Source organism: Sphaeramia orbicularis, chromosome 17 (assembly GCF_902148855.1).
Source record: "Sphaeramia orbicularis chromosome 17, fSphaOr1.1, whole genome shotgun sequence".
Taxonomy (NCBI): Eukaryota; Metazoa; Chordata; class Actinopteri; order Kurtiformes; family Apogonidae; genus Sphaeramia; species Sphaeramia orbicularis.
The window spans coordinates 3,868,613-3,892,447 of record NC_043973.1 but is presented as its reverse complement, the minus strand read 5'-3'; the positions used below and the strand labels follow the sequence as shown (position 1 = coordinate 3,892,447).

The following is a 23,835-nucleotide window of genomic DNA, read 5'->3' as shown; positions in this document are numbered from 1 at the left end:
GGGGGGCCTCTGCCTCTGGCTCTGAGGTGACCTCTTACTGTCTAAGCCGACGACGCAGCCCCCTGCCTTCTGCCAGAGGAGGAGGGCAGGGGGCTGCATCTTGGGTCCGAACAGTCATGGGCCACCAGACAGCCAGAGGCAGAGGGAAGGGGGACCTCTGCCTCTGGCTCTGAGGTGGTCTCTGTCTGTCTAGGCTGACGACACAGCCCCCTGCCTTCCGCCAGAAGAGGAAGGCAGGGGGCCGGATGTCCAGTATCCGGCCCTTTCATTGGCCACCAGAGTGGACGGGGGCTGCCTGAACCCTAGTGATGGGGTCCAAGCAGCCACACCATCTCCCCATGGAGAATTTGCGGAGATTGGCTGGGGCCACTTGAACCCCAGCGCTGGGGAGAAAGTGGCTGCGGAGGACAGGGGCCGCCTCAACCCCAGCAATGGGGGGAAGGCGACCGATCCCTCGCTCCGAAGGGACGGAGGCTGCCTGAACCCTAGTGATGGGGTCCAAGCAGCCACACCATCTCCCCATGGAGACTTTGTGGAGATTGGCTGGGGCCACCTGAACCCCAGTGATGGGGGTCGGGCGGCCACACTGACTCCCAACAGGGAACACCTGAACTCCAGCGCTGGGGAGGAAGTGGCTGCGGAGGACAGGGGCCGCCTTAACCCCAGTGATGGGGGGAAGGTGACCGATCCCTCGTTCCGTGGGGACGGGGGCTGCCTGAACCCTAGTGACGGGGTCCAAGCAGCCACACCGTCTCCCCATGGAGACTTTGTGGAGATTGGCTGGGGCCACCTGAACCCCAGTGATGGGGGTCGGGCGGCCACACTGACTCCCAACAGGGAACACCTGAACTCCAGCGCTGGGGAGGAAGTGGCTGCGGAGGACAGGGGCCGCCTTAACCCCAGTGATGGGGGGAAGGTGACCAATCCCTCGCTCCGTAGGGACGGGGGCTGCCTGAACCCCAGTGATGGGGGTCAGGCGGCCACACTGACTCCATATAGGGGCCACCTGAACCCCACTGCTGGGGGGAAAGCGCTGGGGTTGACGGGGGACGGGGGTGAAGAATTGGTCTCCTCTGCTCTTCTTTGGCTGTAAAACAAGAAAATAAAGTCAGCATGGAGGGAGAAATGATTTTCAACTTTCAATTCAAGGTAAATAAACTTAATGTGTATTCAATAAGTCCTGAAGTTTTAAGTGGAGGTGTAAGCAGTATCCGCTGAATCAGAGAGACTGTCTTAAGTTCTCAAGCAAATATGTCAGTTTTGTCTTCCTTTGAACAAACCTGGACAACTAACACCAAACATTTGTTTAGATAGAATTATCCATGTGCACCATAGCAATCAAATAATATTACAGAAAAACCCATTTGACTATAATCAAAGTAGGAGTGGATAGTCTGAGTTTGAATAAGTAATCTTAAACAGCTGCTTTTATCACTTTGAGTCGTATTTTAATTGTTATTTAGATAAACTGACTAGTCTCAATTCAGTTTTTCTTCAATATCATTTAGTTTTATCTAAAACTTGCCAGATTTAATAAATCTCACATTTTCATCAGTTTTATTCCTCTTTAGAGTATGATTTAGATTAACTGAGTGACTCTGAATGAGTTTTACTGTGGTTTATGTCTGAGTTTTGCATAAAACTAATCAATTCTTCCAAATATATTTCAGTTTATCTTCAGTATTTTGAGTTGTACTAAATAATCTGACAAGGTTTACATCAGTTTTCATCACTTTTAGTCCTATTTTACAATTGTCATTTAGATTATTTTACTGTGGTTTATATCTGAGTTTTATGTAAACTAATGAACTCTTCCAAATGTATTTCTTTTTATCTTCAGTATTTGAGTTTTACTAAATAATCTAATCCTCTTTTTTAGCATTATTTAGATGAACTGACTAGTTTTAATTCAGTTTCTCTTCAATATCAGTTTAAGGGTCATCTAAAACTCGCCAGATTGTTTAAATCAATGTCACTTGTTCATCAGTTTTACTCCCTCTTTGATTATTATTCAGATGAAATTAGTGGTGTCGGATGAATTTTGCTTAGTGTTATGTAAAACTAATCAATTCTTCCAAATATAACTCAGTTTATCTACAATATTTTTTATTTCTATTAAATAACCTGACATGGTTTGAATCAGTTTTTCATCTTTAAGTCCTACTTTAAAGGTGGGGTGGGAGGTGTTTTCCTGAAGCATTCTTAATGTATTGCTTAAAATCCCCTTCACAACCTGATTACAAACAATTAAGTAAATGCTCTAACACAAAAATTAAAACAAGCAAACAAACTAGCCATTCATACATTTCCTGAAGGAAATGTAACCCGTGTCCTTGCCTCTTTCCGGATTGGTGGACTTGTGGTTAGGTGCAAAAGCAAGAAATATGTCCCATTCACTTCATCTGTGAATGTGTGTGTCAGTGTTTGTGGACTGATGTCACCACAGACTTTCTGTAGACCTCTATTCAGATGAGAAGCCCCTCCCACAGTCTGTGTCAGTCCTGTTAAAGCAGTGTTTAAATAGGCTCCTTTATTTGAATAGTTCCATGTGTACGTGTATGTGATCCCAGGTGAGCTCATCCATTTCATATAGAGAATTTATGTTTTTGAGCTTTATTTTTTTATATTTTTATGGTATTTATTATTTCTATTTATTTATTTTTAATTTTAGTGTAGCTGTATTTTTTCTGCTTTTTTTTGTGGAGCCTTAATATTCCGTGTACTTGCATGTAATGCAAGGCACAGACAATAAATCTAATTAAGGCTCCACAAAAAAAGCTGAAAGAATACAGCCAAACTAAAATCAAAAATAAATGAATTGAAATAATAAATAATGAATATAATTAAAGTAAATGTAAAAAAAATAAAGCTTAAAAACTTCACATAAATTCTCTATATGAAATGAATGAGCTCACCTGGGATCACATACACATGGAACTATTCCATTATAGGAGCCTATTTAAACACTGCTTTAACAGGACTGACAGATTGTGGGAGGGGCTTCTCATCTGAATACAGGTCTACAGAAAGTCTGTGGTGACATCAGTCCACAAACACTGACACACACATTCACAGATGAAGTGAATGGGAAATATTTCTTGCTTGAATATCGCACAAGTCCACCAATCCAGCAAGAGGCAAGCACACGGGTTACATTTGAATCGAGTGATTTTGAATGATTTTACTGTGGTTTATATCTGAGTTTTATGTAAAACTAATCATTTCTTCCAAATATATTTCAGCTCATCTTCAGTATTTTGAGTTTTACTAAATAATCTGAAAATGTTTTCCATTAGTTTTCATCACTTTTAGTCCTATTTTAATTGTTATTTAGATAAAGTAACTAATTTCAATTCAGTTTTTCCTCAATATCATTTAGTTTTATCTAAAACTTGCCAGATTATTAAAGACATCCCACATTTTCATCAGTTTTATTCCTCTTTTGAGTATGACTTAGATTAACTGAGTGACTTTGAATGAGTTTTATTGTGGTTTATACCTGAGTTTCATGTAAAACTAATAAATTCTTCCAAGTATACTTCTGTTTATCTTCAGTATCTTGAGCTTTACTAAATAATCTGAAAATGTTTACATCAGTTTTCATCACTTTTTGTCCTATTTTAATTATTCAAGTTATTTAGGTGAACTGAGTAGTTTTAATTCAGTTTGTCTTCAGTATTAGTCTTTGTTTTATCTAAAATTTGTCAGATTATTTAACAAATCTCACTTTTTCATCAGTTTTATTCCTCTTTTTTTAGTACTATTTAGTTGAATTTAGTGATTTTGAAGGATTTTACTGTGGTTTATATCTGAGTTTCATGTAAAACTAATGAATTCTTCCAAATTTATTTCTGTTTATGTTCAGTATTTTTGAGTTTTACTAAATAATCTAATCCTCTTTTTTAGTATTATTTAAATGAACTGACTAGTTTTAATTCAGTTTCTCTTCAATATTAGTTTAAGGGTTATCTAAAACTTGCCAGATTATTTCATCAATATCACTTGTTCATCAGTTTTACTCCCTCTTTGATTATTATTCAGATGAAATTAGTGGTGTCGGATGAATTTTGCTTAGTGTTATGTAAAACTAATCAATTCTTCCAAATATAACTGAGTTTATCCACAATATTTTTTATTTCTATTAAATAACCTGACATGGTTTGCATCAGTTTTTCATCTTTAAGTCCTACTTTAAAGGTGGGGTGGGAGGTGTTTTCCTGAAGCATTTTTTTTTTTACTCTATTGCTTAAAATCCCCTTCACAACCCGACGACAAACAATTAATAAAATGCTCTAACACAAAAATTAAAAAAAAACTAGACATTCATACATTTCCTGAAGGAAATGTAACCCGTGTCCTTGCCTCTTGCCGGATTGGTGGACTTGTGATTAGGTGTAAAAGCTAGAAATATGTCCCATTCACTTCAACTGTGAATGTGTGTGTCAGTGTTTGTTGGACTGATGTCACCACAGACTTTCTGTAGACCTGTATTCAGATGAGAAACCCCTCCCACAGTCTGTGTCAGTCCTGTTAAAGCAGTGTTTAAATAGGCTCCTTTAACTGAATAGTTCCATGTGTATGTGATCCCAGGTGAGCTCATTCACTTCATATGGAGAATTTATGTGAAGTTTTTGAGCTTTATTTTTTTTTTATATTTACTTTAATTGTATTCATTATTTATTATTTCGATTTATTTAGTTTTAATTTTAGTGTAGCTGTATTTTTTCTGCTTTTTTTTTGTGGAGCCTTAATTCCCTGTGTGCTTGCATGTAATGCAAGGCACAGACACTAAAGCTAATTAAGGCTCCACAAAAAAAGCTGAAAGAATACAGCTAAACTAAAATTAAAAATAAATCAATTGAAATAATAAATAATGAATAAAATAACAATAAATATAAAAAAACAAATATAATAAAGCTCAAACACTTCACATAAATTCTCTATACAAAATGAATGAGCTCACCTGGGATCACAGACACATACACATGGAACTATTCAATTAAAGGAGCCTATTTAAACACTGCTTTAACAGGACTGACACAGACTGTGGGAGAGGCTTCTCATCTGAATACAGGTCTACAGAAAGTCTGTGGTGACATCAGTCCACAAACACTGACACACATTCACAGATGAAGTGAATAGGAAATATTTCTTGCTTTAACATCACACAAGTCCACCAATCCAGCAACAGGCAAGCACACAGGTAACATTTCCTTCAGGAAATGTATGAAAGTCTAGTTATCTTTATTGTCTGCAGCTGTGCTACACAGACCGCATTTGCGTTACCATGACAACCAGCACTGCACGCGCTGAAGACAGACAAAACCAGCTCATTTATGACTCTGAAATGCTGTGAAACAGCTGCTAATTACAGAAAACCATAAATGATAGGAGAAAACTAACATGACCGTAAGCAGCAGACAGACCTGGGGAACACACAGATATATTTTTTTGCCCAAACTGTGAGAAATGAACGAGCTATGTCGGTGTAAAACCAGTCAACTCACCAGGAGCAACACAATCCGTTTAGCAGTAATATGTACAGGAGCCGAGGAGGGATTTGCCCCTAAACTACTGCCTGCCATTTCACTTTAAAAAGAACTAGGTCTTCAAATATGGATCCATATGAATCCCAGGAACCATGTCTACATTTTTGGAAAAGATCATTCACCTCCTATGTATGGTTTGGTCGGAGAGCGAGTTGTTCAGAAATTTTTCAGGTGAAGTTTTCTGTATAAATCAGAAGTCATCAAAAGAATACTAATAAATATGGCGGACAATAATCCCCTGTGCCCTGCATTACATACAAGTGTAGCCGAGCGGTCTTTATACACCTAACTTAGACTTATACTTGGTGAAAGCTAAATAATTAACGGCACACAGGAGTCTTGCATGTCCAGCCACAGGTAGGGGTTTTTATTCCACCAACGTTTCCTTTTTTGCAAAACTTTCTGGCAACCACTGCTTTACGGTAACTACAGTAACGTTCTACAGACCAAAAGGGGAGTACATCTCACCAACATAGAACAGTCTGTTACACAAGCACACGGGGAATTAGTCACCTATGGACCGGACAGGACTGAAAAAACACCATCCAATAATTTTTTAGCGCTGGCCCGGACCCGGAGCCGGGACCGGAGGCGGTTTCGGAGCCCCAGCTGAGGCCGGGCCGGAGCGCGAGCCGGGGCCGGAGCGCGAGCCGGCGCCAGGCGGATTGTTGGGCTTGAATTTAACAAATACAGCTGCTCGAACCGTTTTTCTAAGATCTCCTACCCCACCTTTTAGTGTTATTTAGATGAAATGACAATATTTATGGCCTTACCTCTTCCATGCTGCAGAAAGTCGACTTCATCTGTCTCGGATGATGACGAAAAGGGAACGTTACAAATCTTCCAGCGAATTTATTACAGTCCATAACCCTGGAAACGGTAGAATTCTAATGTAATACTAAAAAAGTGCTCGCGCCCGGACTCGGGCTCTGGGCTCCACCCATATAGCGCAGTGCGCAGGCGCTGCCCTCTGGAGTTAAGTTGCAGTAGTTCTTGTTCTTATGGTTTTATGGCGGCTGGCAGGCCATCCTATTGGAGCATTACTGCCACCAACTGGACTGCAGTGTGAACAGAGACTTGGCAGAAAAAAAAAAAAAAAAACTAAACTAAATCCTTCCCAATATCAGTGACGTGCGGTCAGGGGAGGCTGCCATCATGATAAAAAAGAAAAAAGTACATAAAATAAATATTAATATTTTCCACTGACCTGTGTTAAAGATGCATTTTCAGTATGACTCTACACGTTTTTGATATTTTATTAAGTAAAATCGCCGAATTCGAGTATTTCGCGATCAAATCCAGGGCAGACATCCCCAGTGAGGCCCTGCAGAGCTGTGCCTCAGATCTGACAGCGGGATTCAAAACAAACTGGGTCACATGACGCGTGCCCGTTCCTGTTCCTCAGCGTATCGTCAGTATGGACTTTACAGAAATATTTGTTATACAGCATGACTGTCTGCAGTCTGTGTAATGTCTTTAATGTTCGTGTGAGAGAATTGTTTCTGCTGATCGTACAATAAAGTGCAGAGAAAAGTCAGCAGGTGAGGCAGGCAGTACTCTGCCTCACCTCCAGGGGGCGGACGTGAACTGACAGGTGCTTTCCAGCTGCATTGGCTTCAACAGAAGCAGCTGAAAGTCGGCGCCAAGCTAAAGCTAGTAGGTCAAGAACAGCGTTTTTTATGATCTGCCTGATCCGACTCACTGTGGAGGATTGTATTGCAAAACGCAAACATTTGTCGAAACTGGACTTCCAGTCCAAACAGAAGAAAATAAATGATGGAAGACCAGTGCCAGAGCTAAAAGGTTTGCTCCAAACTACGGGGCAGAAGAGTGCATCTGCATGAAAAAGACTGAAAACATACAGTAGGAACAGAACTGACCAAGGACGTGTTTCTTCTTTGGCCATGATCTCCACTGAGGCGAAGAGACTCTTAAAACTAAGAGAAAATAAGGAAGACTTTTACAACCAAGTCATAGAGCTTTTCATGAAGAAGGATCGGCGCATGGACTTCATCTGTAAGTAAAGGTACGGCCAAAAATGGGTTTAAGTTTTGTTTTTTAAAAATAAGATGGGAGTAAGTAGAAAAAAATTCAAGTATTTGATAACTAAACTTTTGGCCTAAAATAATTTTTTTCTTATCGCTTTGATAGACAACCTGTTGGGTTAACGGAAGTATATTTTTAATTTAAAAATATAAATTTTTGATAAAAATTTACCCCATCTTATGTTGACTCCTTCTGACAATAATTCGCAAAACATGAATAAATCGGATCACAACACAACCTGCATTAAAAGTGAGTAAAGCACCAGAACTTAAAGTTTGAAAAATAACAGAAATTTTTACTGAAGGTTAAAATTAAATATGTGTAGCACACATCTCTATACTTTAATTTGTTTACAGTAAATATGAATTGCTTAGACACAAGAAGGGTGCTCTATCCATTTCTATAGAAGAAACGTTCTTTGTAGGACAAATATGTTCCTGTGTATATGTTTGTGTTGGTGTAAGTGTAATTGAAAGCGGAATGCTGATGGGACATGAAGCATTACCAGTTGCATGCTGTTGGATGAATAGTGAAATTAGATGCTCTTTTCAGTTCTTACAATTGTAAATCTGACTCAAGAAAAGTCAGTGCCTCACCAGCCATAAACCTCAACGCACGTCACTGCTTCCTATAATATCAGTATCCCTTAAAAACTCTATCATATATTTATATGTGTATCCAACTTGACTCCCAAGAAGCCCCCGCAAAGAAAAATCAGTATGTTTCAGTTTCTTTAGCGCTGTAAATAATTTTCCACGTTGCTCTGAACATGCCCTACACTCCAATAACATATGTTTCTGCCTCTGTATGATTCTACCTCACTGCACTTGCTGCATAATCCTGTTGGATGTTTTCCTATTAAATGTAAAGACTGATTTAACCCATTGTGTCCTATCCTAAGTCGAGTTATGATTCTTTCATTTTCCTGATTCCACCCTCCAATCCTACCTTTTCCTACTTGTGAATTTATGTTATACAGATGCCTACCTGTTTCACTCCCATCCCAATACTCCTGCCATATTTTATACATTTGCGTTTTAATATCACTTTTCATTTCAGCCTTACTGATAGAAGTCTGAAAGCCTACATCCTTATTTTTCAATGCTTATTGGCCAGCTGATCTACATTCTCATTACCTTCTAACCCTACATGAGCAGGCACCCAAATAAATCTTATTTCATAATCTCTCTTTTGAAGATGATATAATTCACTCAGAATTTCAAACAGAATGTCTTGTCTACATACCGACTTTCCACTTTTCAAACTAGACAGAGCTGAGAGGCTATCAGATACAATAACCACATGCTGTTCGGAATTCCCTTCTACCCACTGCAATGCTAGGCTAACTGCCAAAAGCTCTACAGTAAAAACTGATAGATGATCTGATGCCCTTTCTTTAATAGCCACATCGTAACTGGGAATGAAGACTGCTGCTGCTGTTTTCCCTGAATCCGGTTGTTTTGATCCATCCATAGTTAGGTTACAGTAGTGGTGGCTGCATAGACATATATACGTAGACGCCGCATCGACTGCCGCTGCCCATTGGAGTGACATGCCTACGGGGCGGCCATCTTGGTACAGTGCTACTCGCTGCTACTGTGCATTAAGTCTATAGAGGAAACAGGTGTTTGTGCTATGACAGTCATAATAAATCGCTCAATTGTCAACATATATTTACGTGGGTTGTTTGTTACAAACATCAGACATGGAGGATAGACAGACAGATATAAATAGAACAAAAAGAACTCAGAAAATGTCAAGGTGTGTTCAGCTCTTTAAATTGCTTTAAGGGAATTGCATTTGATTACTATTATTATCATCAAAATACTATTATTATCACTATCATAGATAATATTGCTATTATAATTTAACTATTATTATTATCAGTTATAATTAGGACTGCTATTATCACTGCCATATTATTATTGATATTATTTTTGTAATTATTTTAACTTTGAAATATTTAAGATAAGTGCAAAAACATAACGAATTCCCCTAGAAATATATTTACAAGTTTACAAGAATATTTACAAGAGCTGCCTTTCATTTATCAGGCCTATGGAAGATAAAACCCCTGAAAGAGAACCGTTTGGCACAAGTTTGATTATTTCAAATATATAAACATTTAAAACCAATACAACAAGAGAAGTTGATAGAAAAAAGAAAACATTCGAAAAGGAGCGAGATGAAGTTCAACTTATATACTCCCGTCCCCTTATCCTGTCTTTTTACTCACCATAAATTCCCATGTCAGCTCCCAGAAGTTAATGTTAAACTTAATCTTATACATATCAAAATAAATTCTGACTAAGCCTGCACAAAACACAAAAATGCTATACATATTAAAAATAAACTGTCCATTTCAAAACAGTATTACACATCAAATTAAACTCTGTCCATTTCATAACAGTATTAGGCCTATACATACCAAAAGTAAAGTGTCCATTTCATTGCTGAATTACCAACCAAAATTAAACTGTCCATTTTGTAACAGTATTACACATCAAACTGATCAAACTATAACACAGAGTAACTAATACTTTCATCATATTTTCTTAACATTTTGGTTTTGATTGTCCCTTTTAAACATGTTATTTCATATACTTGCCTTCAGTTCATCATTGAGGTTGTTCCATAAGTTAATTCCTGAAGTCATTTTTTCAATGTGGTGCAGCCTCATTTGGACAAACACAGACACTCCTAATGTCAGTAGGTCTGAATGGTGGGTGTCAATGCCAAATTGTGTAACTTTGTAGATAATTCATTTAGCAGACAGAAGCCATTTTTACCTGCTTGACTAGTTCCGCCTACTTCCTGTAGCCTTTGTCAGAAGCATCACATGATGTTGCTTTGACGTGTCTTATAGGCTGCTCAGGAGGATTTCCCAGACAACAGGGACGTTTCTGATGCAGGCCACAGGAAGTAGCTGAAACTAGTCAAGCAGGTAAAGACTGCTCCTGTCTGCTAAATGAATTATCTCCACAGCTGGACTTGGAACACAGCATGAACCTTTACCAGACTTTCACAGAATGCCAAATCCTGTTTTTTTAATATGTTCCCTGGGCAAAAACACATTCTCTGTGCCAATCTCTTCCTGGACAACATGGGTCACCAGTGACACCTTGAGAGTTTGTCCTAATTGGACCTGGCCAATCATCTGCTCTGCTGCTTTCACCACCTTTATTTAAAAAAAAAAAAAAAAAAAAAAAAAAAAAAAGGAATATATGAAACCTATCTAACAACTTGCTCGCTCACATTTATTCCTTACTTACCTGTGAAAACTGATTCCATCAGATCTCGTGTTTATGTTCCACTCGTTGAACAGCCATAAGTGGCAGAAGTCCAGCATCTGACAGTTTTGGCAGGAGATAGTCTGTTGGAAACTGTGTAGAATTTGTATTTGGGTAGTAAAACTGGCATTTTCAAAACATCCAAGCATCCCGTATCATACCTACGTGTGTGATGTATTAACAAATCATACCGTTTGGAAATCGACCAAAAATTCTGTGAATAATTATAAATTGAGATTTTGGTGTACCTCTTACCTCCATAGACATACATACAGATTCTGAATGAAAAGAATGAGGCTATAATAACATCTGTGTCTCCCAGAGTAAGCAGAATTGGATAACTCTTTATGCTTATGCTTAGACAGCACTTATTCAGTGTTGGGAGTAATGCATGACAAAAGTAATGCATTACAGTAACTGATTACTTTTTGCTGTAATGCAGTAGTGTGAGGCATTACTAATCAATTTTCAGTAATACTTTACTCGGTACATGTTTAATAGTGCTTGTGTTACAACACACTTTTCACCCATAATTTAATTGCTCAAATTAAAAAACAAAAAACAAAAAACAGAAACAAAAAAACAAACAAAAAAACAAAACAGCAAGACCATGAGACCTTAAGGAGTCAAAAATGCAGCAGAAAAGTTCCTGTTGGTGGTCAGTAGTAATTGGAAGTCCAGTTCTTTTTACCAACTTGATTCTTTTGGTTTGTTCATCTGCTGCGAATCAATTTGGAACTGATTCATCAATTTTTTAAAAAAAAATCATAGCGGGCATTGGTTGCACACTGGCAGTGCCAAATGGCCAAGTGTACGCTTACTCCACTTGTCAAGTGTAAGTGGTAGCAGGGCTAACCCTTAGTATCTCTCTTTTCTGTCCATCTATGAATAATATAATTAGAAAATTGCAAAATTTAATAAAGATTTTCCACTAGTATATCAATGTAGCACTACTTTGTCAACAGTTAATTGTTTTTAGTATGCTTTTGACTTTTTATTAATGCTGTCAACAGATTAAAATTTTCAATCAGATTAATCACAGGTTTGCCATGGATTAATTTTGATTAATGACAATTAAATGTCATAAATTTTTAATCTGTATTAATCCTGTTTCATTTTGCATGAGCAAACAGATTCAAGAAAGAAGAGGGGGGAAAAAAAAAAAAAAAATATATATATATATATATATACATATATACATATATATATATATATATATATATATATATATATATATATATATATATATATATATATATATATATATATATGTCATAGTAGAGATTGAAATCCAGTAGGATTCCTAATCCTACTAGGACAGATAGTAATTGTAGATCAATTGTAGTACAATCTTCAGATCCTAATGTCTTGTAGGATTTCAGTCTGTCCTAGGACAAACTACAATTACTATCTGTCCTATAGCAAAATTTACAATATTTTGAGGCAGGGATTGAAAGACAGTGTATGACCAATTAGTTTATTGAAAGTCATGAGAATTTATTTGCCACAAGAAAATTGACATAATAGAAAATGTTTTTATTCTATGTGTCCTTTCTCAATAACTGCCTTCACACGCTTCCTGAAACTTGTGCAAGTGTTCCTCAAATATTCGGGTGACAACTTCTCCCATTCTTCTTTAATAGTATCTTCCAGACTTTCTCGTAATAGTTTTGCTCATAGTCATTCTCTTCTTTCCGTTATAAACAGTCTTTATGGACACTCCAACTATTTTTGAAATCTCCTTTGGTGTGACGAGTGCATTCAGCAAATCACACACTCTTTGACGTTTGCTTTCCTGATTACTCATATGGGCAAAAGTTTCTGAAAAGGTATGGATAATAGTGTTAGGTATGATTATGACATCAATATATGTTTGGTTTCAAAACAATTGATGTAGTGCCTGCTGAGAAAAAACAACTAAATGTTCATTGTAAATTTTGCTTCCCCACCCTGTATATACATATATATACTGTGTATATATATATAATATATAAATCACCTTCAACAGTTTCAACAAAACAACTTGAAACAACTGCTCCATCTTGTTTTTTTTGTCCTCATATTTCCATCCAGAGGGCCAACATGCTGTTTAGCGTCTTCCATCTTTATGGGTTGGTTCTGCTGCCTGTCACTACCGCATCAACTGCTCATTTGTTCATGCGCGATGGTAACTCTATTTGGACAAACACCCTGAAATGCGTTGGCAGTACACAAAATTTTCGGTTCGGTACATTTTCGGTTTTCAAAGCCACGGTTCGGGGTTTTTTTGGTTCGGTATGGGAAGAAAGAAAACTCCTCAAAATGTCTTCAATGCATTTATGAATTTTTGAACATTTTTCCCCCAATTTTTGGAGACAACAGAATATACAAAAACAGGAATAATATAATTCTGCTGCTATATATCAAATAGAAAATAAGATAAATAAAATACTACTAAATGTATTTTAAACATTAGTATTGCACTTTTCCCTTACAGGTAGTTTTGAACAAACGATAAAATCAAATCACAGTTCTGTCGGTTATAAAATCATTCAGTCAGTCAGTCTGTCATCTGTCAGTCATAAAAATAACAACGAAAAAATTCCACATGAAGTGCAACATTAACAAGAGGGCAAACTGGTATTCTGTTTTAACAAACTGAAGAGAAACATTGATAACAAAATTAACCAAATTACTTATTTTAGGACAACTAACAAACTGTTTAGGCCACTTTGTGTACTTTGTGTGTGTGTGAGGGTGTGTGTGTGTGTGTGTGTGTGTGTGTGTGTGTGGTGTGTGTGTGTGTGTGTGTGTGTGTGTGTGTGTGTGTGAGTGTGTGTGTGTGCAGGGTGCGATTTGTCAAAAAACACAGAGGGGGGATGTTTTTTTTTTTTTTTTTTTTTTTTTTTTTTGTCAGACCGGGTGGGAGGGGGGGGGTAATATACGTGGGGGTGCAGTTGGTCTATAACTAACATAACTAACGCTGGCGTGAAATGAAAGTGAAACTTTATATTCTTTCAACGTCCAACTCCGGGTTCTATTCCTCTGTTATACAGCATGTGTGTGTGTGTCTGTGTGTGTGTGTGAGAGAGAGAGAAACAGACAGACAGACAGAGCAAGTGTTTTAGAACTACCGTAGCTCATAAGGGCAAACAATGTCCCTCTTATCGTCTCTTTCTCCGTTGTTGTCTTTCACCGGGACCTGAAGTGATCCCAGACAGGTCTGTAATGATGGTGGAGGGTCTTCAGTCGCTTCCTTCCAGGTTCACATCATATTTGTTATTTTTTTTAACCTTATGGCCGCCTCTATTTCATATTTTGGGTCAATGTGCGCTCCTTTAATATGTCCGTGTTGAACTTGCATGGATTTAAAGTTCCACATCAAACAACGTCTTTCCTTCATTTTTCTTTTTCTCAACATACTGTGCTGTTTCGGTACAGCTGTGTACTGAACCGAACAGGTGTGTACCGAAACAGTTCGGTTCGGTACGTGTACCATTACAGGCCTAGTTGGCAGATACGTTCAGAGTCATTCTGCGCTGCAGATGGGCTAATTGCGTTAAAATTGTTAATCAGATTAATCATGATGATGATGATTTTTGTCTGTCTGTCTGTCTGTCTGTCTGTCTGTCTGTCTGTCTGTCTGTCTGTCTGTCTGTCTGTCTGTCTGTCTGTCTGTCTGTCTGTCTGTCTGTCTGTCTGTCTATCTATCTATCTATCTATCTATCTATCTATCTATCTATCTATCTATCTATCTATCTATCTATCTATCTATCTATCTATCTATCTATCTATCTATCTATCTATCTATCTATCTATCTACCTACCTACCTACCTACCTACCTACCTACCTACCTACCTACCTATCTATGGGGGGGCCCACTGATCTGCCTTGGCGGAGGTCTGCGCTCTCCGAGTGCTTCTGGTTGTTATATTGTTATGTATATATGTCTATGGTGGAGACAACCGGCTGCACAGTGCATCACACAGCACTTCCACCTCCGCCTCTGACTTAATGAGTGTTTCTGACTAATTTATCTGATGATACACTAAATATTAGCAAAGTGCTGCTGAATCAATTCAGTTGTGTTCACAAACCAATCCAACTCGTTCACTTAAATGTATTGATTCTTTTGAACAATTTGTTTGTGAATCGCCCATCACCAGTGTTCAGCCAATGGGTGAAGACGGCAGAAGACAGTCCGTTATTCACATGGATGTATGTTCATTACCAACCCAAACCCTGCTTTACAGAAGCTAGTTAGCATGACCCCTGTCAGCAGTATAGCAAACTGTTACATGATCAAAAAAACAAATTAATTTTAGCAAAAAAAAAGTCTCTGTTATGAATGTCTGGGGTTGCCAGAAATTTGTGATGTTAAAATGGGGTCACGAGCCTAAAAAGGTTGGAAACCATTGCTGTAAGGTGAGGAATTACTTTTAAATAACAGTAACAAGTAATCTGTAATGGATTACAGTTTGGAAGTAACTTGCCCAACACTGCACATATTTAAAGTTAGGAAAAAAGTGAGTGGGTTTAACACAAGAGAAGTTTGCAGAGATGAGATGAACAATATCCAAACACAAGTGCTTTTATCTCTTAAAGCTAAAAACTTGAAAGAGTTTGGATGAAAACTTCAGTCTGTGGTGGCCAAGTGGTGGATTTTGTGTATCCACCATCCTGAAAAAGAAGACAGGCATAACTATTATGTTGAGATGAATTATGCTGAGATTATTTAAATATCTGTGGTTTACAGAAAATGGCAACGTTTTGTTCTGGGGACTGTTTTGGCAAATAAAGCTCAATCTGGAAACACTGACTTTAAAATAAAAAATTTAATCCCCCTTCACTTGGTCTGGAATTTCAGACTTTCCAGTATTGTTCAAAGCCAGTTTGCAGGTGTGAAACTTCCCTTGAACCCCAGTGCAGATCCAAGGTCTGAGGTCAGATTAAACCAGGTGGTCTCAGTCTGGATCAAAAGGACCACGGTTTGTTTCAGTTACTGTGTGGAAACACTTTGGGACCAGTTGCAGGAAGTTGTGCAAAGCTAACATGAAAAACAAAAGAAGAAACAAGTGGAGGATGAAAGTATTTAAATGATACAGGATGCACAGATGGTAACGATAGGACGTTTCAGTCTGTTATCAACTGAAGCATGAAAGCAAAAGTAAAATGCATAGAACTGAAAAGAAACATCTTAGTATGTTTTCTCTCCAGGAGTCACTGTTCTTATTTGTTTTATTTGGATGACAGATTGCTGACTGTTTGAGTTGTATTTTTTCCTGATTTTACCTCCATAACAGGTTCCACTAACAACAGTGTCAAATGTTATGCAGTACTTCCAGAGGTGGCAAAAGTACTCACATTCTGTACTTAAGTAGAAGGGCAGCTACTTGTGTGAAAAAATACTCTCGTAAAAGCAGAAGTACTGATTGTACTTCTTTACTTAAGTAAAAGTAAAAGAAGTACAACTTCTCAATTGTAATTAAGTATAAAAGTAAAAAGTAAATCTGCATTTTTTGCCATAAATGAAACAATACTTCTTTAACCAGGCAAAATCATAAAAGTTTCTGTTTTCTAATTCCACAGTACTGACCAGAGTCCTGCACCAGCAGGTAACCCACAAAAACATGTGGGAACGAGTAAAAAACATTATATTTATAAGCATTTTCACAAGTATGGGCATGGGTAAAATTAAATGAAATGCAGGCGGGTGGGGAGAAAGGAAGTGAAAGAATAAAAGAAGATTCATGAATGAAAACAATTTTCAGGACATTCAGTGATGATGATGATCATCTAATTTGACCGTGGTTGATCCACAGCCGGTTGGTTTTATCGTGAAGTGAGCTTCACCTCCGTTTACATCCGACCAAAGACATCACTGAATAGCACATATTAGAGATTTACTGATGGTGTTTGTTTAGCCAAAAATAAAGTCCTTCAAAGTGAGTTACTGTGTAGACAATGTGTTTAATCACAGGTCAGATATTGGTACCACGCTTTGCAGATATGGGTGGAAAAGTTTGGAGAAGTGGACCCGTGCAGGACTCTGGTACTGGCCCTGTGCAGGACTCTGGTACTGACCCTGTGCAGGACTCTGGTACTGACCCTGTACAGGACTCTGGTACTGACCCTGTACAGGACTCTGGTACTGGCCCTGTGCAGGACTCTGGTACTGACCCTGTGCAGGACTCTGGTACTGACCCTGTACAGGACTCTGGTACTGACCCTGTGCAGGACTCTGGTACTGACCCTGTACAGGACTCTGGTACTGGCCCTGTGCAGGACTCTGGTACTGACCCTGCTCAGGACTCTGGTACTGACCCTGCTCACAGCCTGTGGTCCTTCTCTCTCCCACATTGATTTTCCCTCTGAAACCCATATCTGTCTAGTTCAGTGGTTTCAACCTTTTTTGGCTCATGACCTCATTTTAACATCACAAATTTCTGGCGAACCCAGACATTCAAAACAGAGACTTTTTTTTTTGCTAAAATTAATTTGTTTCTGATCATGTAATAGTTTGCCATACTACGTTGCAAATAAAAGTTAATTTTAGACGACATTTATTCTATATAATGTATTATTATGGACAGAGGCAGTAAATCCAGGTGTAGATTACTGCACAAAGTGAGACTTTGATTTTCCTTGGTCAGGATATGTACAGTCAGTCCAGCTGTGATTTTCAAGGCTGACAATTAATGCTGAACAAACAAGAACTCAAACTATGAATTATGAAAGAGCTGCAGCATCTGAAACCGACCACAGTGAACATTTGACAGATGAACAGAACCACAGTGCTTCAGTTTCAGCTTCAGTTTGTCTTTTATGGATTGGGACTGTGTCTGTCAACTCACCATATATTTTTTATTAGTAAGTTTTTTTTTTGTTTTTTTTTTTATTAATTACTAGAAATTTCAGGCAACCCCACATGGGGTCCCGACCACAAAGTTGAAAAACACTGTCTTAGACACAATTAATCTGAGGAGCAGGATGGTCTCACCAAATACTTCCACAGCTGATTTTTTCCTCTGATAATGAGACTGGTGGCAAAAAAAAAATCAGGCTGGAGTGGTCTGTTTTTCCCCCCAGGCCTAGTAATCTTCTGCATGTTCCAATTTGGACCCATCCTACAAACACTGTAAGTACCTGTAAACAAAATAAGCAACTTAAATGCAACCTTTTTAAAAATATATCTTTTCATTAACATGTTTTGCCCTCATCATCAGAGTATTTTCCAACTCATTCAAGAACAACTGACTAGAACTGAATAACATAACTGACTCTAAGAACTACGAGCGCAAAATGTTAATTTATTTCTCCTTAAAACATAATTAGGTATGTAATAAATGTCATTTGAAAGTTGCTGTGAAAATACATATTGGGAAAAACAGAAATGTATATTTGACTTTCTTAAGCTAACACAAATTCCTTTTATCCCAAGTACTATCCACACCAGTACTTAAAAGCTTATTTATCATGCTTTGAACCTGGTACCATTTAGTTTTCAGCTCAAATAAACATCATTTGTGTTATATTTACATGGTGAAACCAGCCAGTGTCACTTTAACACTTACAAAACATAGAAATAAATCCACAGTCAGTCACACTTCAATACTTTTTAATTGTACACTCTTCTCTTTGTCTTTGGTCTCAGTGTGTCTCCTTGTCGAAATACAAGCGAAATAAATAAATGTCATACAAACTCATATTTATCATTTTGTACATCCTTTAAAAGGACTGGAGAGCACATGCTTTTTTTGTTCAGTTAATTACTAGAAATTTCAGGTGACTCCATTTGAATTTCAGGTGACGCCACGTGAGGTCTCGACCCTAAAGGTTGGAAAACACTGGTTTAGTTTGAAAAAGTAATGAGCCCATTCTGAGAATGTAAGGAGTATAAAGTACAGATATTCATGCAAAAATGTAGGGAGAAAAAATAAAAAGTTTCCAGAAAAATAAATACTCAAGTAAATTACAGATACCTAAAAAATCTACTAGTACAGTAACAAAGTACTTATACTTCGTTTTGTCCCACCTCTGAGTGCTTCATGAATTTACTGAGTCAGTTAGTTAGCATTAGGTCACCCATGACGCCTTGTAAGATGGCTCCGCCCTCTCACTGTCCCCCTTTTATCCAAATATGGTCACTCTTGGTTCAAAAATTCCAATATGATATCCGCCAAATCACTAACTGGAGGCATCCAACCAGTGGATGACATCACAGTTCCCTGTCCATAAATTATACCATGGATCAAATTTTAAGGTGTAAATATAACTCAAAGCACCAAATTCAGCTCCAGTACCAGACTATATCTGGGTAAATGCATTTCAACATATGGCACAGGACTATGCTAAAATATGTTCCATGTAACATTGCAGTTGTTTTCATTTTCTTTTGGATCTTTACTGTTACCTGCTTAAAATGTAAGACAAGAAGTGTGTGTTCAGGGATAAAGTGCTAATTTCGTTCCCCATCCATGATTTGACTTTATTTATTCTACATCTGTCACCACTACATGTCGTGTTGGAGATGTGGCGAATCAATCTGAGCAGTTTAAAGCTGTTTTCTACCCATTCTGACTCGCTCACATGCTGGCTCACACAGCTGCTCTTGCACTGTGTCATTGAATATTGCAGCAGTAGGAAAAAAGAAGAGGAAGAAGAAGCCTAAAGCCTTGATCCCTCTTACTTCTAACAGGATTTGACCCTTAAGACCTGGAACATGACCCTCATCTGCTGCAATACCATCATCCTGTTTAACATACACTCTCACTATTGTCCTCTGGTGTCCACCCCCCCACCCCCCCACGTCCACATATTTAAGGGCCCTAACACACATACAGCCACATTTTAAGGCCTCAAACCATCCCCTGCCTCCTACACACACACTTACACATAAACCCACTGTACTGTATGATGTAACATGTTAGAATTTTACGCATAACACACAACCTGATGGATCCAGTTAAATGTAAATGGTGCAAAACTGCTCCCAGCACAACAAAGACAGTAGAGAGAGAAGTAAGGAGATGACAAGGGATGGAAGGTAGAGAGACGAAGAGGATGGATGAGAGGCAAGGCGACGCGTGTGTGTGTGTGTGTGTGTGTGTGTGTGTGTGTGTGTGTGTGTGTGTGTGTGTGTGTGTGTGTGTGTGTGTGGTGGTGGTGGTGGTGGTGGGGGGAGCTTAAACTCACTGCGAGAGGATGATACGATTGAGTGAGTGAGAAAGAGAGATGAGGCTGAAGGAGAGAGGCAAGGAGGATGAGACGAGAGGAAGAAGGAGAAGGGAGATTCAGGCAAGGCGGCTAAGGACCAGATTAAACTCTGGGGTCGTCAGCTGTAAAACAAACAGTCCTTTTAGCGGGGATCAAATCCCGACTTAACCCCCCCACACATACAACCCTTTCTCCTCATCCTCATCCTCTATCCACACACAAACACACATACAGTTCGTCACAGAGGAGATAATGCCGCTTGCTGAAGGAGAGCTGAAGAAGGAAAAAAAGAGAGGATGACAATCTTAGTGGAAAACGAATTCCCATCTGAGGGCGTTTTTTTTTTTTTTTTTTTGGTATGTGTTCTGCTACCTAAATTGCCCCTCAGAGAATGTGAAGTCTTATTATACTGTGGCAGAAGTCCTTCATTATATTTATTTTTTTCTTCTTCTTCCAGCGTCTGTGCTTCTTCAGCTGTTGGTGATAGACTGAGTTAATATCTGGCCTGGAAACACTGAAAAGTAAATAAGGCAGGCAGAGGAGACGGGGTGTGTTTTGTGTTTATATTACATCTTTACAGTAATACTCCCCTGACAACGCTGCTCGCTTCAGTATTCAAGCCCGTTTGTTTAAATCTCTTCATGTGTCATCTGGTTCTGGATGCTGCCTGGGCAGCTCCATCAGTCCGAAGGCTCAATTTCCAAACTGTCAGCTTTTATACCCACGTTGAGGCCTCTTTGTTGTGTGTGTGTACAAGGAAACTGTAAGAAATTGTTTTGGAGGGTCAGTTTGAGCTTTGGTGGCTTAGATCCAGACCACTTTGTTGGCTGTTCATTGGACTATTTGAACCCTGGACAAAGCTGTTCCCGCCTGAGGTTCTTCTCTTCATGTGTTGTGGACCTTTCAAGCCAAATTTCATCAGACTGAGATTGTCGATCTCCAAACAGATTTATAATTTATAATGTTAAATATATGTGATTAAACATGCATGTGTCTCAGTGGCTTTGCAACTGGTTGCCTGGAAACCACACATTCACCACTCATTGAAGTTGCACTGACCTGTTGTTTATGAAAAATGAATGAATGCAAACTGACCACGCATTGATTTTTTTCACTCTTCTCATAAAAAATGGTCACCTGCATATGGTTTTTGTGCATGAGTTGTATATTTTGTGTATCTTTCTTCTCCATTTTTCCAAGTTATTTCATTTCAGTTGCAATACAGAATACAATATTCTATAATATATAATATACAACAGTACGTTATGATCAAACATAGGCTACTGTGTGATATGGTCAATGATAGAAAATGATACAATACATGATACAATATGTCATAGAATGATGTACGTCACACAGGATGAGCTATACAGTAAGGTATGGGTGATGTTCCTAAGATACACTGCCTGGCCAAAAAAAAGTCATCACCTGAATTTAACTAAACAATAGGTACGAACCTCCTATTGGATAATTGCTGCATGGATGATTATCTTTCAGCTGGAAACAAGTTATTTAACCCCAACTGATGCAATGAGTAGCTTCTCATTTCTTAAACAACCATGTCAAAGACACATCCCATGGTTGTGGAAAAGCTGTTAGTCTGTTCGAAAAGGGTCAAATTATTGGCGTGCATCAAGCAGATAAAACATCTAAAGAGAATGCAGAAACTACTAAAATTAGGTTAAGAACTGTCCAACGCATTATTAAATACTGGAAAGATAGTGGGGAACCATCGTGTTCAAGGAAGAAATGTGGTCGGAAAAAACTCCTAATTGATCATGATCGGCAATGACTTCAGCATTTGGTGAAATCAAATCGAAGAAAAACAACAGTAGAGCTCAGGGCTATGTTTAATAGTGAAAGTAAGAGTATTTCCACACGCACAATGTGAAGGGAATTTAGGGGATTGGGACTGAACAGCTGTGTAGCCTTAAGAAAACCGCTAATCAGTGAGGCTAACTGGACTCTGGAGCAATGGACGAAGGTCATGTGGTCTGATGAGTCCAGATTGATCCTGTTCCAGAGTGATGGGCACATCAGGGTAAGAAGAGAGGCAGATGAAAAAAAATTTCAGTCGTCTTTTTCTCCCAAACTACAGTTCTGATTGACTTCAAACTTGGTATACAGCTTCATTATGATGATGTCAACACAAGGTATTGAAATTATTTCGATCCGGATCTGATTCTGGATTTGGTGTGACTTTGACAAATTTTCCCATTATAACAGATAGGAAGTGGATTGATACAATAAATCAGTAAGTATCAATGATATCAAGTTTGAATTGGAATTTTTTACAGATCTGATTGGAATATGACCAAAACATGGGCTATTTCTGTAATATAATAAATACACATAACTGGGTGACAATAAATGGCATCTGGATGCATTTCCCAAAGTTTTTAATTTGGCCGGTAAACTACAGGGCCATTGGTCCTATTTTTCCAGTTACGTTAATACAATGTCTACTTTTTCAAAATACCTAACAGACTCTCAGCAGACGATGTGGACTGAACTGTGCGCATGTTAGGATTTCTTTGATTCAAAATGCGTTCAATCGCTACTTCTTCCAAAATTCATGAATACCACTCTCAATGTTTTTGATCAGCAAAATCTATTTAGAGCATAGACTTTTAATCCTCTGTTCAGAGAGTATATGCTGTAGTTAAGCCGGTGTGAGTCACTTTTGATGAAACATGAAGTATTTTGGTGGTTGGAGTGCATTTTGCATTGAAGGATAACAGCCCAGCACAGTTCTAAGTTTGTAAGAAAGATGCATATGTGAAGAGTTTGGAACAAGTGAACAGGGTATTAAAAAGAAGTATGAAAACGGTACTACACTTTAGATTACATTGTATAGAACGTAACTGATCCTTTAGGCAGAGTCCTGAGGAAATTAAGGATAGTCTGCGATGGTGTTGTTTTATGTTTATGCAAACATTGCACGGTGAAGTTGCAGATTCCATTTTCATTACAGCATACAAAGAAATAATAATAGGGCCCATAATAGGGCATAATAACTCTGCTCCACATTCATCCATAATAGGTAGAATAGACATTAATGAACCTTAAAACACTATGAAATTGGGAAAAAAAACAAACAAATGTGATGGCAGACCTGCTCCTTTTGTAGATACAAGCTGCTAATTCTTAAATAACAAAACCCGCCACTTCTTATTTCCATGATTATACAAAAATGAAAGCACAACTCTGAATGTTATTTCATTTTTGCAGTTACATTCTCCTATATCCCGAGGAATCTTATATGCTGGACTTTTAACCAGATATCAGCAGCATGGTAGCAAATGGAAAATCTATCCATGGCCATCAATGGCTGCCTGAGAAAAACACTGTTAAATGACCTGCAAGACTGCAGAAAGTTTAGCAATATCAGCAATATTTATGATGAGAAATAAGCAAAGAAAAAGAGTTTAATGGTCCTTTAGGATTAGGGACTATGGAACACATCATGTCAGTAAGGGTCCTCACATGTATAGGAGTTGTACTGATGTGTATGTGTGTGTGTGTGTGTGTGTGTGTGTGTTTGGTTTCAGGCTTTCTGCATGTGACCCATGGTCCCTGGGCTGCTAAAAGCACAACATCCAACTCAATTAGTGGCATACATAATTGATAGCTGTCTGGGAGAGTATTTGTATTTACACTGGAATTAAAAGCCTCCGGTGTCAGTTATCACGTCAGAGGGACCATAAGTGTGTGTGTGTGTGTGTGTGTGTGTGTGGGTGTGTGTGTGTGTGCG

General features: G+C 38.4%; 2 protein-coding genes and 1 long non-coding RNA gene across 3 annotated transcripts in view; 1 reads left to right on the top strand and 2 right to left on the bottom strand.

Annotated features, from left to right (window-relative positions):
• Positions 1-265: 265 nt before the first annotated feature.
• Positions 266-6,477, bottom strand: LOC115436829 (uncharacterized). Its single transcript, XM_030159787.1, has 2 exons — positions 6,323-6,477; positions 266-1,087 (listed from the first exon to the last, which is right to left on the bottom strand). Exons 1-2 carry the CDS (start codon positions 6,413-6,415, stop codon positions 266-268), a joined length of 915 nt encoding a protein of 304 aa, XP_030015647.1. The 5' UTR covers positions 6,416-6,477.
• A 552-nt stretch (positions 6,478-7,029) lies between these two features.
• LOC115437654 (uncharacterized) lies at positions 7,030-8,217 on the bottom strand. The gene is made up of 3 exons (XR_003937962.1): positions 8,089-8,217; positions 8,009-8,011; positions 7,030-7,163 (listed from the first exon to the last, which is right to left on the bottom strand). It is a non-coding gene; the product is annotated as an uncharacterized LOC115437654 (long non-coding RNA).
• Positions 8,218-11,686: 3,469 nt separating this feature from the next.
• Positions 11,687-23,835, top strand: part of LOC115436828 (transcriptional regulator Erg) — a 45,969-nt gene continuing 33,820 nt past the window's right edge. The window contains exon 1 of the mRNA XM_030159785.1: positions 11,687-11,720. Within this exon, the coding sequence (XP_030015645.1) occupies positions 11,687-11,720 (34 nt within the window). The remainder of the gene's footprint in view (positions 11,721-23,835) is intronic.